Source organism: Kogia breviceps, chromosome 17, assembly GCF_026419965.1.
Source record: "Kogia breviceps isolate mKogBre1 chromosome 17, mKogBre1 haplotype 1, whole genome shotgun sequence".
In the NCBI taxonomy this organism is placed as follows: Eukaryota; Metazoa; Chordata; class Mammalia; order Artiodactyla; family Physeteridae; genus Kogia; species Kogia breviceps.
Window position 1 is genome coordinate 22795033 of NC_081326.1, and position 19953 is coordinate 22814985.

The 19953-nt window shown below is 40.7% G+C and overlaps 1 protein-coding gene across 2 annotated transcripts in view; it reads right to left on the reverse strand.

Moving 5' to 3' along the window:
- PAG1 (phosphoprotein membrane anchor with glycosphingolipid microdomains 1) overlaps positions 1–19953 on the reverse strand; it is a 136456-nt gene that overhangs the window by 56925 nt on the left and 59578 nt on the right. The window contains exons 1-2 of one of the 2 annotated variants that reach the window (XM_067017342.1): positions 16243–16286; positions 191–290 (exon numbers count right to left, since the gene is read on the reverse strand). The exons of the other annotated variant lie outside the window; for it this stretch is intronic. Of the exons in view, the coding sequence (XP_066873443.1) occupies positions 191–262 (72 nt within the window). The 5' untranslated portion in view covers positions 263–290; positions 16243–16286. Of the gene's footprint in view, positions 1–190; positions 291–16242; positions 16287–19953 lie in introns of those variants that run through there. 2 annotated transcript variants of the gene reach the window in all.

Genomic DNA, 19953 nt, shown 5'->3' on the forward strand with positions numbered 1-19953 from the left:
AAAAGATTTGAATAGACATTTCGCCAAACAAATATGGCCAAATAAGCACATGGAAAGATGCCTCATCAAGGAAATGCAGATCAAAACCACAATGAGATAACACTTCATACCCACTAGGATGACTATAATTGAAAAATCTAAGATAGTAGCAAGTGTTGGCGAGGAGATGGAGAAATCAGAACACTCATACCTGGCTGATGGGGATGTAAAATGGTACAGCCACTTTGAAAACAGCCTGGTTGTTCCTCAAAAAGTGAAACATCGAGTGATTTTACCCAGTAATTCCACTCCTAGGTATATACCAAGAGAAATGAAAACGTTAAGTCCACACGAAACTTGTATGTGGATGTTCACAGCAGCATTATCCATAATAGCCCCAGACTGGAAACAGCAGAAATGTCCATAAACTGGTGAATGAATAAACACAATATAGTATATCCATATGAAAGAATATTGTTTGACCATAAAATGAAATGAAGTACCGATACATGCTAAAACACGGATGAACCTTGAAAACATGCTAAGTGAAATGTCAGTCACAAAAAACCCCACATATTATCTGATTCCATTTACATGAAATGTCCAAAATGGGCAAATATAAAGGTTGCTTAGGGCTGAGGGATGAGCATCATGCGGATGACAGCTAAGAGTTGTGTGGTTCCTCTTTGAGGTAACTCAAATGTTCTAAAATTGATTGTGGTGATAGCTGCACAGCTCTGTGAATATACTAAAAACCATTAAATTGCACACTTTAAATGGGATGTGAATTATATCCCAATGAAGGTGTTACCAAAACAATATTCTAAGGAATGTGGATATTACACATTACAATGTCAGTCATTTGCTAGATCAAGCTGAAATAAATCTGGCAAACCCAAGTATAATTGTAGCTGGAATCACTGGAGTCGCTGTACTGAGGAAGGGTCTCCTGGCTCCACTGAAAACTATCATAGACCGACTGAGAGAACCTGGGTATAAGTCTGCATGGACCAAATATTCCTTCAGGTCCTCTCTCACCCTCATGACTATCTCTGAGTGTGGACAGCAGTTAATTACTGCAAACAATGATTGATCCAGTCAAATAGCAATCCTATGCTTTCAATGCTGATTTCTTTTCCCACTGAATGGAATTTTGGACTTCTGAAACCAGGTATCTAATCAAATATGACTGGCCCCCTACCCTGCATACAATAATAAGTCAGTAGAAGGCCAATCTTAGCACTGCTTCTTCTATACCGATTTCACTGACAGTTCTCATGAGGACTCTTACCAGCTTCTTAACATGGATGATGTCATTCACAAGAAGCTCCAACAAATGAACTCCAGTAATTCATGAAGCTTCTTGCCTACTAACCTGAAGGCTTGTTCTGGCTAAAGCCTCTCAGAGGATCTGAAATAGAATTCTATTTCTGGGCCACTGGGACCATGCACCTGACAGATGGCCTGGCCCAAGCCCCAGCTGCCATTGCTGAGGAGAAGTTTAGGGAGAGGAGCATTTCTTCAAAACTATGCCCTGCAGTCCCTCCTAAGGAAGTAGTGATGACATTGACAGCAAACCTCCCTGCTATCTGTGTAGATACATACTGGGATCTGGTAGCACAGACTTAAGAAACATGAATCCAAATTCATGTTTGAGAGGCTAGACATCTACTCAGTATGAGACTAGACTCAAGGAGCTCAATGAGTAATTCTTAAATTTAAAATAAATTTAAAGGTGAGCTATAGATCAACATCACTTGATACTTGAACCCTTTCTACAATGTCTGTAACATCCAGTTCATGAGTGCAATGTCAAAAATAGTTGGCTAAATGTAGCAGTTCAAAGTACTGAGCATTGAATGAATCACAGCGCCTAAGATATAATAATCATTCGATATTGATTCACTGATTGAGTACATTTTTAAAAATCAGAGCAGACTCGAGGATATTGCTATAATAAAGCCACTCTCAGTTGCAGTCCCCGAAGACAAAGAAAGGAGTAGGATTGCAGGTCGCTCATGATAGACATATTACCATGGCGATATATCATGCGTGCAAATGCCAGCCAAGTAAATACTATCCTTATCCATGCTGTAGTGGAAATAAACCAATAAACGAAACTTAGACCTGCTATTCCAGCCTATGCCAGATTCCCTCCCATAAGGAAAGGCTTCCAGAAGGAATCCCTTTCTACCTCTTGGAAACACTGCTCGGTTTGAGCAAGCAGTAAGGAAGGCTTAGTGGCTGTAACCTAGTTGGAGTCCTGGTTCTGATATCCAGGGCTATGCAGACCAAGTCCAGTACTTTCCCTATATGGCAACCTTTGAAATACTTGAAGATATGTGTTTAAAGAGGTCCCTGCTGCCTTTTAGTGTCCCCTTCTCCATTTCAGAGAGTATAGTTTTGAGTACCACCTACTATGACTCAAAAGGGCACAAAGGCTGTATGGGGAAGGGAGCTGAGTCCTGGCCAGGCCTGCTCACGAGAGCAGAGCACGTCGAGAGCCCAATCCAGCTACGAAGCCCAATCTAGGGACCAAACTCAACATCCAATGGACAAGGTAACCTTGATCTGATTTAGGAAATAGTCCTTATCTGGGTTTTGGTGATGGTTGGTAGGGGAATTCTCAGGGCCCAGCTATCATAGGGAAGGCAGAGCTATCAGCAGGGAACAATAAGCTGGTCAAGTCAGGAAGGTGGTCCACTACCGTCCTGGAGGTCCAGTCACAGCCACAGAATCTGGCCACTAGGCAGGATCCCTGGGTAAGAGGCACACTTCTCTAGAAGACCTCCTGGCGAGACCAAGATAGACCATGGTACCCAAAGTAGACACTGAGTCCCAGACACTTAATACACGGGAAGACAAAGAGCTGAAGCTTGGAAAGTCAAGGAGTGAGTCTCAGGGCAACCTGGAAGTCATTCCTGGGATAGCAGATTCTACATCCAAGGATGGCCACTTGGAATGCAGTGATGATTATCCCAATGGTCAGCACTGAGGCAATACCATTCTCAGCACGGGAGATCAAAATTCAACAAACACACTCAGACTACGGGCGAGGCACAGAGAGGACACGATGAGTGGTATGCCCTGCAGCACTGCGGGTTTAAGGATTAAACATCTTAGTATTTCCTGCTTTAGTGAGGACGAATTCAGATCTGGGGAGGGCGAGGCAGCGCATGCAAGAGGACCAAGTGGGGAGGAAACAGGGAAGGTAGGAGGAGACGTGCTGGGGGCTGACACTTTCATTTGCTGCTGTTCTCTTCTAAATGACTAAGCTCAAAGGCAGTTCTCCAGATGAAGTAACACTGCATCCGGGAAGAGGAGCTCAGGACTCTTACTTGAGTCAGTTCAGATGCTACACTTTTATTTAGAAAGCCTGAGACCACTGAAGCTTTTCTCACCAGCTACATTATACTGTGGGCATCTATGAATCTTCTACTTGACTAACACAAAATCTAAATTTGTTTCATCTATGATGCTAAGCCACATCTCTCGTTACTGCCTTTTTGCAATTTAATTGGTGGTGGTGGTGGTGAGGTGCTCTCGTCACCCCTGTTCCATGTCTGCGTCTTAAGATGTGGGTCATTGCATTAAATGTCAAGTTGTGATCGAATTCTGTTTCCTTCATTTGTTATTACATTAGTCATCTCTCCCAGAGAGATGGGAGAGATTTGCGGCCACGTATTCATAGCGTTTTACCCAAATGAGTCCTCATGTTGACCAGAATAGGATTAGGTTCAAATACCAGAAACCCTTTACCAGGAAGAAAGCGATTTATTAATCAGTTCCCTCTGGATATACTTACCAAACCAGTTATTAATCGAGCTCATTATACACACCCCCTATTTGTCCAAATGTTAAATGTCAGCAATGTGATACCCTCTGGTTAAAAAAAATCAAATATATCTCTAAACAAGAATATGCTATTTGTTATTAATCCTTCTGAATTCTATGAGGGGTTTCATAAATTGTCAGTATAACAGAGATCAACCTCAAAGCAAAGACATATACTTCCATTAAAATTTCAATATTCAGCCTTAGCCAGTAATCATACAAGAAAACCACATACTAAATACACATAATGGTACAGCAATGAAAGGAGTAGCTAAGGACAATGTATACGGGCTAACGTATCCTGTGCAGTATTGGAAAACATAACTTACGACGCTTCCTTCTCCTGCATTCTTATTTCCCTTGGGCTGCACTTTCTCCTCTTGCTAAGCGCCCCCATGTTTTCTGGCCATTTTTTCTTGCTGGCTCTCCCAGCTGTGTCTCTCATCTTTTCCACCCAGCCCCCCACCCCCCAGCTGCTTTAGCTCACACTTCCAGCTTTCCTGGTATTTACTGTGTTAACAGTTCTCGTCATCACACCATCTGATGTCTCCTGCTTCATTTTTCACACAATCTAACAGCTGAAATCCCTGATGTATGCAAAGCCACAGTCCATTAAGAAAAGAGATTTCCTTGTTGAGAAGAAAAAAAATGGAAAAGGCAGGAAAGGGTAGTTCACAGAGGTGCCAAAGAGAGGCCACTATGTAGATAAGATGAAGGGAAAAAAAGACTTTTTTAAGCCTCAAAAAGATTATGACACTGGGAAATCTAAAAATCGCCTTCAACAGTGTGGTTTAATGAAAATAATCCCCTTTCCAAGAAGAATATATTCTAGGGGAACGGATGATACAAATCCTTAAACACGTATCCTTATACTATCTACAATATACAGAACCCAGGTAAGCACTGATACAGTTATAATACATATACTAAGTTATTAACAAATGACATTTTCTTAGTAAATGTTAAAGGCTAATTTCTTAGCCTTCTTTTTGTTAGTATGTTACATGGAAAGAGGCTTAAAATGACACCTTCTACTATAAGCCTTATCTGTAAGCCTGCATCCCAAGTGAACAAGGCTTGGGCATGAATTCCTTGCAGTTTCAATATTAACACAGAAAAAAATCAAAATGACCAAAGTGCTCAACAGGAAAAAAATATCATTTCTTAATGGCAAAAAAATAGAATAGCTTACAATATGCAAATTTAATGTATTTAAGGAAAACTGCACGCTTTTAGTATATCTGAACAAAAAGCAAGGTAGCATAAACACTAACATTAAAAAGATTAGCTTCTGAACTTAAATGTTGCTGCAGTGAAGGGAAAATAAATTGACTTCTCTAATTACTAGTTTATGAATTGGAAGTAAGAAAAAAGTATTTAAAACATCCTCCTTTAGGCAAAGTAAATAAACAGGGAATAATAAATAACCAGGGCAACCAAAGAGGTCATTCCTTCATTCATTTCCTTATTCACCTTTCAATGATATTTCCTTGCTTAAAAAAACCACAAAGTAAATATTACTCCATTCCCTTCCACTCTGTGTATCTGAAAAGCTGTCTTTGGACTGGGACTTAAGCTGCCATATATTGAGTCTATAGCTTTGGCTTGTTTTTGCCTAAAGACAGATACTTAACTGGGTAGCCGCTGGGCCCACTGCCTTTGTTTAGCACAGAGCCTCAGATCAGCCTTCAGGCATTTCCGGATGAGCAGTAACTACCAGTTTCAGGACCACCCAAGGGGTAGTGAAGTTAGAGGGCTGCTGATCACCGATCTTTTCCAGAAGAAGTTGTGCAAATGGGTATATATGTGTGTAGTGGTGGGTAGACCAGAGGGGATGCAAGGACACTTCCGCTTGCATAGGAAGCTGAGGTTGTCCATGTACACTTTCAGGATCCACAATTCATAGAAAGATACTTAACTGTTAGGAGTCCCAGCCACAGAGTAATTCAAGACAGAAAGGGCCCTTCCCTCTGTTCTTAAGGTTCTGAAGAACTGGCTGTGTTGTTTGTGTTGACCTGAGGCAATGGCTCTGCTGGTGGCCTCAGAGAATGGGTTGCACTTCGGCTCTGGTTATTTTCCCCCATTATTGAAAAATTGTTGTCTAAGTCTCTGAGTTTCAGAGGAGTGTGTAAGGATGTGGTGGGGTAGGTTGGCACTTTGTGGATGGACCACGTGGGACAAAGTAACTTCATGGTGACCCCTTCCTCTCCATATATGTATATAGAGAGATTATATGTCTATATCCATCTCTTTCTCTCTCCCTACATATACATGTGTGTGCATACAGAGAGAGAATACATATTTAATATGTAAGTACTGAGAGAATACACACACACACACACACACACACACACACACACACACACACACTTGACCACTTCAATCTTAGACTTTCAACACTGCCTGCAGACACCACACCAGAACTGTACCATTGTGGCCATTCTCTTATGACCTAGGGTTAGTTTTATGAGATGCTATCATATGTATGACATTTCAATCATTTATTTGACGGAAAATAACTATTAGATGACCTAAGTTGAGCTTTAGAGAAATTCTGAGCCACTTAGTGAGATGTAATGCTCAGTATCCAGAGAAAGTAAAGGAGTTTCAATGGAATGGAAATAATGCATAAACTAATGTATGCATGCTAGCAAGAGCCTCGAGATAGTCAATGCTCTGCAAATGTCAGCTCTATTATGGCCTGTAAACAATGGTATATTCAACAGAACTGAAGGTATCGTGATGGACTCTAGTCTACTAAGCTCATCTCTGCAGGGAGGCTACACTTAGATACTGTACTATAGGTGTGTGTATAAGTTGCCTGTATGTGACCATTTCATGTCTGTTATAGGTTGAATTGTATCCGCCCCAAACTCATATGTTGAAGTCCTAATCCCCAGTACCTCAGAATGTGACCTTCTTTGGAAACAGGGTCATTACAGATATGATTAGTTGAGATGAAGTCTTACTGGAGTAGGGTGGGCCCCTGATCTAATATGATTGGGTCCTTATAAAAAGGGGAAATTTGAGAGGTGCGCACAGGAAAAACGTCCTGGGAAGATAGGAGTTACACTGCCACAAGCCAAGGATGTACCAACAGCTAGGAGAGAGGTCTGCAACAGGTCCTGCTCTAGTACCTTCAGAAGGGGAAATGGCCCTGCTGACACCTTGATCGTGGACTTCTAGCTTGTGGCACTTAAATTTCTGATGTTTAAGCTACCCAGTCTGTGGTACTTTATTATGGCAATCCTAGGAAGTTAATACAGAGCCAGTACATGAAAAAATGGTCGTTTCCTAATATTGCAGTCCTGAGTTAAAGGAACAGAGGTGATATAAAATAGATAATCAACAAGGACCTACCGTATAGCACAGGGAACTATATTCAGTATTTTATAGTAACCTATAAGGGAAAAGGATCTGAAAAAGAATATATATATGTGTGTGTGTGTGTGTATATATATATATATATATATACATATATGAAACTGAATCACTTTGCTGTGATTACACTTTGCTGCGTTTACACAACGTTGTAAATCAATTATACTTCAATAAAAAATTTTAAAAAAAATTTAAAAAGGAGTAGAGATGAGGGTGAGCAAGGTAGCACTCATCACTTTACACATCTCATATCAAGAAAGTTTACATATCAACCCAGCTGTTACAATGGAGTTATTTCTTAATTATATGAATTCAAGTAAACATTGAAATAACAGGTTCACATAATTCATAATACAATTTCAAAGAAGGAATTTGTATTTTAAAACATTCTTGTCAGTAAGACTGAGAGACTAATTACCTAAACATCATGAAGCAGAATTAAAGAGAAAACTTTCAATCATTTCTTTAATCTTGAGGAAAGTTTTGAGAGAATTCCCTAAGAATTTGACCAAAATTTCCAGGAAGTTTTTTTTTTTGCTTTATTGGGACATCTATTTAGATCGAATTATTTATATATTTATATAATTATTTATATATTTATTTTCTTTGACTGCTCCTCTTGGTTAATTCATGTTTTTCCTTGAATTCATCCTTAAAACTCTGCCCTGTTTACCACTTGCGCATATTTCAGAGTTGGATTAATGTAATTTTAGAGTTAGAAGAAACTCTGCAATATTTCAGCTCATTAATTTTAGCAACAAGGAAGCCAACGCCCAGCTGTGATCACACAGCTCATCAAGGTAGAGGATGTAAGAGAACGTGGCCACTTTTCATTACTTCCAGATCTATGGCCCTGGCTTCACCATGTTTCACAGATGCTACCTGTGTGTGCTTCCCTAATCAGATAATCTGGTTTCAGGGTTGGTGCCTTTTATTTTTTTTTAATCTCATCCAAAGATTCTCCTGCAATGCCACATCCAGAGCAGGCATACCAAAATGCCTGTTTAAATATGGATTATTGATGACATAGCTAAGTTTCTGTACGAAGATCCTAGCAACTGATCATACATTACTGTTCTTCAGTATACTGTTATTTTTTAAGAAGTCTCTTCAATTTATTTACTATCTAGAATATATTTTCCTTAACCTGACCACAGAGCTAATCGGCATTATATATAACCCAGGTTTTATCTTCTTAGCTGTTTTGATATCCAGGCTAATGGCATTTTAAGTGAGATGTGAAATCTGGGCTTTATTACTGTGGCCCTTTGTCTGGGTGTCTGGTCAAAGAAGTCAGTCCATCTACTTGGTTAAGTAAGGTGGGAAGAGGAAAGAGAAGAAGGAAATAAAAGCAGAAATGGCAAATAAGCTTTAAAGATTCTGAACTCCCTTAGACAAAGACATGGTTTCTAATATGACAGTTGGTAAAAATCACCAGACAACAAAGGCTTCAGGAGGTAACACGGCTGTATCTTCACATACAAAATGGAAACAGCTGAGAGCAGTTTCCGTATCAAGCTGCCCAAATGGAGATAACTGGTTTCATCCACAAGCCTAGATAAAAGAAGAAACAAAAACACCCCCCAAATCTAACTGTGAGAGAGAGAAACGAGAAATATAGTAGCAGCTTCCTCACTGCAGAAGTACAGTTTTTTTGGTCTGCCATCAACAGGTGTTGCCATGGTAACTATCCTGTAGTTGAGAAGTAGTAGAGGTATAAAAAAACCACAATAAAGGGGAAAATAAGAAAAGTGCGTTGTAGTAAAACTAACCTCAGACCTCACAGAATGAGCAGCGGAGGCTCTCTCTCCCATTCGCTAGGTCTCTGTGTTGCTGGAAAAGGAGGGCTCAGTCCAGGAGCATGGTCCTTGGAAGACCCAGGGAACTCTCAGGGGAGCTGTTGTGGCCCTCAGTTTGTCTTAAGTGCTAATTTACATCCCCACTCTCATGGGTACATTTTAGCTTTTCGATGTCTTTGTGGGAAAGGTTACAGTTGTGTAATGTTGTGTCTGGAAACCTCTAGAAAGGGAACATATATCAGTGAACAACTTCCTTATTTTCCTTCTACTTCTCACAGGTAGTGTGTTTAGTAACGATGTCTCTGTGTTCTCTCTCCATATGGAGAAGCCAGGGTTTGCATGCAATGAATTAGTGCAATAATAACAGCTATTTCTTGCTTTGAACAACTATAGCCAGTATTTGTAGCCCTGGTACCAGGAAATACCTCAGAGCCTGGCTAGGATTAGAAGACCATTTCCATGGTCCTTCCTTCATTACTCACAGCTAGTGATAGTATCCCATACTTTTTTCATCCCAAATACACTAGCATCACGAATGATTAAATAATAATCATTGTGCATTTTTATTTTGTAAGCTATTGTTGCTGACCCCATGAAAGGGCACAACCTATCCCCTTTATTTACACAGCTTTTTGTTGTTGCTCAAATGATCACTCCATTTTATAAATAAATAACATGGATACATACAGTTTGCTAACTTCTGTGATGCTTTAAAGTTAGGACAGCTGACGAAACAAGTTTTTGAAGGCTAACATCTGAAAGGTTTAGCCTGAGAGACAAATGTGTGTGGTACCAAGGATACTCTGTGGAGACCAAGCAGGCGTCAGAGTGCTGTGGAAAATAAAACAGCTGAAGTGTGAGCAGAGATGGCTCTGGGACCTGACTTTACTTCCCTCGTCCGTTTCTGGAACTCAGGGTCCCGTTCCCTAAAGAGATGGAAGCTCCACCTCCTTCAAAGTGTTCATGTGATACTCAAATGAAATAATGCCTATGCGGCTTCCCTGGTGGCGCAGTGGTTGAGAGTCCGCCTGCCGATGCAGGGGACGCGGGTTCGTGCCCTGGTCCGGGAAGATCCCACGTGCCGCGGAGCGGCTGGGCCCGTGAGCCATGGCCGCTGAGCCTGCGCGTCCGGAGCCTGTGCTCCGCAACGGGAGAGGCCACGACGGTGAGAGGCCCGCGTACCGCAAAAAAAAAAAAAAAAAAAAAAAAAAATGCCTACGAAAGCATCACTTTGTTCATAAACATTAAACACTAGGCCAATGAAAGCGGATGTTGGAAATATGATTGTCACTTGTTTTTCAAACTTTCTGCTATGTTGGTATTACCTGATTCACATTTTTGAGGATAAGTAGGCCACGAAACTTTCACACGATGTTTCTGGCAGAAAATCGTTTGCCTTGTTATCAGTTGGAGGCACTTATCTGATCTGGATGTCATTGTATTCTATTAGTTCCTGTTCTTTCGACTTTTTGTTCTCAGGCTGGCAGATCTGTATCGGGGGTGCACGTGTGTGTGTGCGCGCGCGCGCATGTGCGTATGTAAATGAGGACAAGGAGTAAGGGAGGGAGGACAGAAAGGAAGGGAAAATGAGAGGAATAAATAAGTTACCAAAGTGGGAAAGAGCTTTCTTTCCCATTCTGCAGATATGTAGGCACCGCAATGGTGTCTGTTATTGTATTTGCAATCTGTAGGTCACTAGGCATACGTTCTCGGTGGCCTTTACATTCTCTTCAGCGGAAGCAGTTCTGGGGACGACACTGATGTCTGCCACTGACTCTCCTCTCGTGATGCTCTGTTTCTCCATTTTTCAGGCCAAAGGGCTTTGCCAATTGTAGTTCAAGATGCATAAATCCTTCCGTTTCTCCAACTAAAACCCCTCGATCTCTTTTACAATAAGATACACACCTTCTGTCTTCCTCGTGGGCTTGTTTCATTAAAGAACATCTCCCGCTTTAAAATGTTGTCCTCTTACTTCTGAGTGTTTTGAATTCATGGCCCCCACTTTATCCCTTCCGTTCTGTCTCCCACGTTCCCCCTTAAAGCCTGCTGTTCATCACATTCAACTGCTGGCCAAGTCCCATGGTTTCTACCTCCTCACATTCTTGTTATAGTAAATCTCCAGCCCGTTGTAACACATGCTTATTGAAAAGGTTCACAGAATACAGAAAAATACATCATACAAAATGAAAGTTCCTTTTCACCTTACCGCCCCAATCCTACTTCCTTCCCTATAGGTTAGCACTGTTCGAGGTGAGTAAAAAATGCTTAAAAAGGGTCTCGAGAGACACAAAAATCTAAAGGTATTTTTTTTCTTTCTTTGTTACATATATGGTATTCTACACAAGGCATTGTTCAACTGTTTCCTTGTGTTCATTTACTGTATTTTAGAGAACTTTCCATGAAAGTAAATATTGAATTATCTCATTTCTCTTAATTATAGAGCATTCAATGGTATTATAAATATACTATATTTAGACATTTCCATGCCAATGGATATTTAGGTTGTTTTTGGCTTTCCTCAGTTAGAAGCAATGTTACAAAGAGTACTGTTGCATATATATCTCACTGCAAGAGTGAGCATATCGATGGGACAGATTCCCAGACATGGAATTGATGGGTCACAGAGCATGTGCACTTTTTGTTTCATTCTCTCTCTCCTTATCGACCTAAAACCAAAGTTGTATTAATACACAGTCTGTGTAACCGTAAAACAGAGTATACTTCTCAGTTCTGTTGGGTTTCACCACCACTTAGATTCATTTCTCTTAACACCTTCTGGGATCCTAGATTTTCAATGCTGCTGTGGATTTGTGAATTTCTTCATTTCTTCTTCTTTTTTTTTACTTTGGTGAGTGAAGGATAAAGCAGCACCTCACATACTTGGTCAGCTCTCTAAGAGCCATAAGACCTCTCGCCCGACTACTCTTGTCTCCTTTGCATTCCTCTTAACACCTTCTGGGATTCTAGATTTTCAGTGCTGCTGTGGATTTGTGAATTTCTTCATTTCTTCTTCTTTTTTTTTACTTTGGTGAGTGAAGGATAAAGCAGCACCTCACATACTTGGTCAGCTATCTAAGAGCCATAAGACCTCTTGCCCGACTACTCTTGTCTCCTTTGCATTCCTCCTCCACAGCTGTCCAACTAACCTTCTGAAATGCAAAAATAATCACTTGACTCCCCTTAAACTCTTTCAATAACACCCTGATGTTTGGGGGGCGTTATGGGTTGGATTTTGTCCCCTAAAAACATATGTTGAAATCCTGGCCCCAGTATTTCAGAATGTGACCTCATGTGGAAACAGGATTGTTACAGAGGTAATCTACTTAAGATGAGGTCACGAGGGTGGGCGTTAATCCAATATCACTGATGTCCTTATAAAAAGGGGGAAGTTGGACCCAGAGACAGACATGCACAGGGGGAAGGTGATGGGAAGAAACACAGGGAGAATACCTTGCAAAGTTGGAGGCAGAGGTTGGAATCATGCTGCCCCAAGCCAAGAAACATCTGGGGCTCCCAGAAGCTGGAAGAGGCAAGGAACAATCCGACCCCACAGGTTTCAGAGGAAGCATGGCCCTGCAGACACTTGGATTTGGAATTCTAGCCTCCAGAACTGTGAGACAATGAATTTCAGTTGTTCAAGGTCACCCCGTGCTTTTCAGTACTTTGTTACAGCAGCCACGGAAAACTAATGCAGTGGGTAAAGTCCAACCTCTTAAGCATCTCACATAATACCTTTCATGCAGTGGCTTGCTGCCCTCAGCATCCTCCCTTACTACCTTTCCTACCAATACCCTACTTCCTTATCTGCTCATGTCCACAAGTTCTAGGATGCTTCCTATAGCCATGCTTTTGAACAGCCTGCCTCCTCTACCTAAATTCCCTTCTCCACTCCCCAAGCATTACTAATGTGTCTTAGCTAATTTCCAGGGTCATCTCCGTTACGAGCTGTTTCTGACATCCCTTTCTCCACCAGTGTCCCAGACACAACTACCTGTCCTCGTGAGTCCCCTCTGTGCTGGCCCTAGAGTATTTTGACATTATTTTGCGCTTACTTGTTTATGCATATCCATCCCCCTCTGCCATGTTGCGAGCTCCTTGATGGAAGAGCCATTTGACGTATTTTAGCAAAATCTCTGCATATAGTATGTTGAAATGGGATTTTGCTCAGTGGACAATGCTACAAAAATATAAAAACTGGGCTTCCCTGGTGGCGCAGTGGTTGAGAATCTGCCTGCCGATGCAGGGGATACGGGTTCGTGCCCCGGTCCGGGAAAATCCATCCCACGTGCTGCGGAGCGGCTGGGCCCGTGAGCCATGGCCGCTGGGCCTGCGCGTCCGGAGCCTGTGCCCCGCAACGGGAGAGGCCACAACAGTGAGAGGCCCACGTACCACAAAAAAATATATATATATATAAAAACTGTAAGCAATTTAACGTTTTTAAAAAATTTTTATTTTATATTGGAGTATAGTTGACTTACAATGTTGTGTTAGTTTCAGGTGTACAGCAAAGTGATTCAATTATACATATACATTTGTCTATTCTTTTTTTCAGATTCTTTTCCCACGTAGATTATTACAGAGTATTGAGTAGAGTTCCTTGTGCTATACAGTAGGTCCTTGTTGATTATCTATTTTATATAGAGTAGTGTGTGTATATGTTTACTTTATTCTGTTAAACATTTCTCATGTAAAGAGTTGGAGGAGAGTAGGTCAGGGCTGACTACAAATGGTTGATGCGTACACGTGACATTGGCTGAAAAGTACTTTTCCACACGCTGAATTTGTGGCTATTTTCAGCTTGTTTTTATTTTTGATGAGACTCATTCTTCTAACCAGTCACACTTAGGAACGTCAGACTTTTCCTTCAGATACTGTAAACTCTAACAGCTCCAATCATCAAAGATAAGTCCATCACCTGGATCTTGATGTCCACTGACTGCTTCCTTCAGTAGAGTGGTTTATTAGAGGCAGAAAGTAGACCAGTGGTTGCCTAGGGCTGGGGGCAGTGCAGGAGATGAGGAAATTGAAGGAGTAGGTGATAGCTAAGGGGTGAGGAATTTCCTTTTAGATTTGTAAGAATGTTCTAAAACCGATTGTGGTGATGGTTGCAAAACTCTGTGAATATACTGAAACTGTACACTCTAAATGAGTGAATTGTATCATATGAGAATTATAATTTGATAAAGCTGTTTTAAAAATAAAAGGCATGATTCATTTAATCCAATCTAGTCCACAAGAATCGCTGTTAAAACAAGTCAACTCTTTAGTAGCCAAACAGCCACATAGATAAAATAAAATAAACCCACTGCAGTAATAAAAAAGAAAACAAACAAACATAAAACCACAGCCTGGAATGTATACGGCATCCTACAGAAAACATGATGGACCCGGGGCACTTCCTGTCAGGCCCATTCAGTCGGATCATCCTATTGCATAGTTGTAGCAGCATAACTAAGCCTCAGAACTTTCCTTTTGTTATAAAGTATTCAATTCTCTCTTCTTTCTATGTGACTAGAGATACACGTAGTTCAATAAACATGACAGCTAGGAGGGAAGTAAGATAAAAAGGATAAGTGATAGCCAAAAAACAAACTCTTAAAAACTACCAAGCTTTAGCTAGTGGAAGTAATATTAGTCATATGGTGAACCAATGACCTCTGTGCCAAGTCAAGACAGTAGCATTCGTCAGGGTGTCAGGCAAAGGAACACAACATCTTTAACATTTGTCCAACAGTTCAGTAAGTCTTCTGAACAGACCAGGCAATGAATGACTAAAAGCAGACATCCTGATGCTTACTCATACACTCTTTTGTATTTATCACCTGTCATGAAAATGCCTGTCACATGTCCCCAGTGAAATTCCAAACTCCTTGAAGACAGGGAAAGTATCTAATGGGTTTTCTCTCCTCTCACCATTGCATACCCAAAGCAATCAGCAAAGAGTTAAAACTGCTTTACGGGGTACAGGATACACCCATCTTAGAGTCTTATAGCACTAAAGAGATTTTTTTCCTTCTTAGTAATGTTGTTTTGGAGCAAACATAATTCAATGCACGGAATAACAAAATCTATGTAATAAACAATTTTGTAATTGATTGTTACCTTTCTTTGAAGCCCCATTTCTAAGGACGTTATTTTGGAGAAATGTATACTACAATCACATAAACAACAGAAAAGCCTTCAAAAATCAATGGGCTGCTGGCTCCTGAATGTATCAGAGCATGGCATCGTGAGCCAGGATTCCACTGGGTCCACCCAGATTCACAAACTTTGGTTTTGAAAACTATTTCAGAACTAAATCTTTTTTTTAAAATAAATTTTATTTATTTATTTATTTATATTTTTGGTTGTGTTGGGCCTTCGTTGAGGTGCACGGGCTTCTCACTGCAGTGGCTTCTCTTGTTGCGGAGCACAGGCTCTAGGCGCATGGGCTTCAGTAGTTGCGGCACGTGGGCTCAGTAGTTGTGGCGCATGGGCTTAGTTGCTCTGTGGCATGTGGGATCTTCCTGGACCAGGGCTCGAACCCGTGTCCCCTGCCTTGGCAGGTGGATTCTTAATCACTGCGCCACCAGGGAAGCCCCTAAATTTTTTTTTTAAGGTAGCTTTTTATAAAAAAAAATTTTTTAGGGGCTTCCCTGGTGGCGCAGTGGTTGAGAGTCCGCCTGCCGATGCAGGGGATACGGGTTCGTGCCCCGGTCCGGGAAGATCCCACATACTGTGGAGCGGCTGGGCCCGTGAGCCATGGCCGCGGAGCCTGTGCGTCCAGAGCCTGTGCTCCACAATGGGAGAGGCCACAACAGTGAGAGGCCCATGTACCACAAAAAAAAAAAAAAAAAAAAAATTTATTGTAGTATAGTTGATTTACAATGTTGGGTTAGTTTCAGGTGTACACCACAGGGATTCAATTATATAGATATATTCATTCTTTTTCAGATTCTTTACCCATAGAGGTTATTACAGAATATTGAGTAGGGTTCCCTGTGCTATAAAGTAAGTCTTTGTTGGTTATCTATGTTAACTATAGTAGTATGTGTTAAAGGCAGCTTTTACTGTAACCAGAGATAAGATTTTTATCACGGAAAAGAAGGGAATAATTTCTCTCTGCATCATGTCCTTACATAGGTCACACAACTGCAAAAAATTACAGACTCTGTGCTATTGAAATCTGATGATTAGTCACCAAGTTCAATATATTATTCTTTTTTTTTTTTTTTTTTTTTTTTTTTTTTGCGGTACGCGGGCCTCTCACCGTTGTGGCCTCTCCCGTTGCGGAGCACAGGCTTCGGATGCGCAGGCTCAGCGGCCATGGCTCACGGGCCCAGCCGCTCTGCGGCATGTGGGATCTTCCCCGACCGGGGCACGAACCCATGTCCCCTGCATCGGCAGGTGGACTCTCAGTCACTGCGCCACCAGGGGAGCCCCAATATATTCTTAAAAACCTATAGTTAAATGTAATTAGCCAAGGTAAATTATAGAGAGAACCATGCAAATACATGAAAACATTCTCAGAGTTCAATGTACTAGGATGCAATAAAGGAAAAAAAAAACCACCTCTCTTCCACATATTCAGAAAGAAACACTCAAGCATCCCACTTCTGAAAGCTCCTTGGGTAAGGAGGGAGCTCCCTAGTTCCTGTGGTTGGGACTTCCCGGACCTCTGTAATCTGACCAGCCAGCCTAGTTCCTTTCCAAAACAAACTCACCTTCCCCTGCCTTTGCAGATACTATCCTTGCCTGGAATGTTCCACCCTCTTCTCCCCTTATCTCTAAGTCCTGACCATCCTTCTTAGTGAGACTTGCTCTTTTCCTTCTGTCCTGTCTGCCCAGTTCATCTGACATGAAATATTACCTTACCTGTCCTGTATTGGGGGTTAAATCCCTTTTTCCCTGATCAAGCAATTCAAGCAGATATCACTTCTGGCTCTTTCTACCTCTTCATTTAAGGGGAGGGAGGTGGAGTGATGCACTTAATGAGTGCTTTGGGGAAGGGTAAACTAGGTACCCTGGTGTAGTTCCTCCCTTCTTCCTTTAGGGATGGAGCCGCCCTCTGGGAATTTTCCTCTGACCCTCCATGCCATAATCGGATCCTTTTGGCCCACAGGTCTGTCCCAGCTACTGTGGCTTGTGCTTAACTCTGGGGTTCCGCATCAGTACAACAAATAAACCCCACCCTCCAACCTGGCTTCTACTAGTAATAATGATGATAGTTGAACCTTATCTGCCAATTATTTTATCCTCTCCTCTCTCTGAATATTTTTCAGAACTCGGTAGGGTCAGAGGGGTGTCATGATTATAGTTTTCATCAAAGATTCCAGCATCATTCATATATGTAAGTTTACATATATTGATTTGATGGCTTTCAAACTTGATGTGAGATTGCGTCCCATCTCCCTGCCTGGACATAATTTGGGGTCATGTCACATAAATCTTTGCTACGTGGTGAGTGCTTCACCACTCACTGTGGTGAGTGTGCTTCAACACAATGCCCAATGTGTAGCAGAAATAAATTCAGAAAGGTTCAATTATGAATACATCATCTAATTAAAGATATATAGAGAGAAGATTATAAAGCAAACCTCAGGAATACAATACTTGTGATTCCAGCTAACAGTTATGACATTATTAACGCATTTTTGTTGTCACTTATCAGCAGTGTTAGCATAAAGTTAATATAGGCAGGCTGAGTATAAAATTAATATATGCAACACACTGTGATCCTGCAGAGTCAATTTAATTGCACATTGAGCAGCAAGAAGAGAGAATAAAAGATAAGGCAGATACTGACTGATTTTCTTCATCAAAACCCACAAGATCTCATTTCAACAAAACCCTGTCATTAAACGTCCAGCATATCTAACAGTGAATTTTATGTGATATATATCTGAATCTAATTTCCAAAGCAGTGATGGCAATCTACCATAAGCCAAGTTTTCATTTACCCACATCTTAAACCTTCATCTTACAGGTTCCATTATCCTTTGCTCACTCTTACATAAAAAGCTTCATATGTATTTAAAAAGCTGTTAATGTGCAATGTTGCTGAGAAATAGTGGTTCAGTTGTCTAGAATATGGTCTTGAGTGTCCCCCCACCCGCCATGAAACAACGAAAGTCGATTAAATACATAAAGGATTTACAATTATGTCAAAATAAAGACAGTGTTTCACAAAGCTTTAGAAGGCCAATAAATGTGATTAAACCACTAATTTCAATTTTAGTTTTAATACTTTTTTGAGTTTCCAAGTCTTTTAATTTATTTACTTTTAATTGAGTACAGTCGACAATATTATAATAGTTTTAGATGTACAACGGTGATTCGACATTTTTATAGATTATACTCTAACAGTATTATAAAATATTGGCTATATTTGCTGTGCTGTACATTACATCCTTGTATCTTATTTATTTTATACCTAGTAGTTTAAACACAATCTTTTTTTTTTTTTTTTTTTTTACTTAAGTATGAATTTATTGAATGCTAACTGGACTCAAGCACTAACTAGTGTATGGTATCAATAAGCAGTACGTAGCCACACGATAATAATTCTAGAAATGATTACTTATATAAAGCCCTTTCCAGTTTTCAAAGATGTCACACATTTTTCCTTTGACTCTCACAGTCTCCTGTTAAAACAGCAGAGCAAACATTGTCATGCCCATTTTACAAATGGGGAAACTAAGGCTTAGAGAGGTCTTGAGCACTGGCAGGGCTGGTACTACCATCCAGACCGCTGACGCCCAGGAATTAATCAGTCATTTGGAGATTCAGTAAATAGTTATTCAGCACCGACTATGCAGCAAACCCTATGTTGCAGCTGGGGATGGAGATGGTCCCTGCCCTCCTGGTCTCTCCCCAGGTTTTCCTATTTGACATAGGACCAGCCATCAACATGCACATGATACTTTCAACACAGGATTTTTATTTTATACCTCGATAAAAGCAAAAATAAATTTGTGAATATTTTTCCTGTAAAAACAAAACTATGGAAGACTTCCTTAAAATGAATACAGCTTAATCATTTACTTTAGAAATTAAGAACGTGTTTCGTTGTTACTCCTCAAAGCTCCAACTAGAATGATAGTGTTTCCATTCAAACTGAGACTCCAAATAAAAAAACACCCTTTGGCATTTTTCAGGGAAGGATTTAATCTTCTATCAAAGGAATGAGAATTTAATCACATAAATTAGTCTCCCTCATTCCTCTACCAAAATGTTAGAATTTATCTAAGGAGACACACTTAGGGTAAACATTCACAGGAACAGTGATGAGAATATTGCTGGAGAAGAAGACCCTTTGGGAAATTCAGTTTGGGGAGTCACATATGCCAAATCACAGGGATCTGAGTTCCCAGTACCACCTTGCAGTTCTCAAGACACGATTTTAATATGAGGTGGCCCTTTCATAAGTGCAGTTGTCATAAAATGTCATAAAACCTGAGAGAGAAGATCCATGTTGAGTCCTGAAATGAAATGGCATGGCACCCACATGGCTTTTTCTCATCTTTGCCCATAAATTAATTAATCAGTAGTAAATACATTTGCATTTAAGGCAGGCTTCCTTCCAGGCAGGAAGACAGATAGACAAGACAGATAGACAGATACGACACAGAGAAACCAGCAATCCTGAACATAGAGAAACCCAACGAGGCAATGAAAGGAGAAAAGTAGGTGACTGAGTCAATCAGCCAGTGAGTTAATTTCACAATCGTGGCCTCACACTCTTGTTGATAAGCGGGTGAAACACAGTAGAACGTGGGCTCATTACGAATGAAACACAAACCCACCCCTTCACGCCTCTAAGAGTTATCAGTCTTTGGAATTCAGCAAGTAGAGAAGAGTGTCAAAGTGCATTTTAGTTGTCCATCTCCTTCCTCCATTCTTTCTTTCTCTAAAGGACTGTAACTTATTTGTCTCACATATTTCTATTTTTGAGATAAAGTCTATATACTTTTTAAAGTAT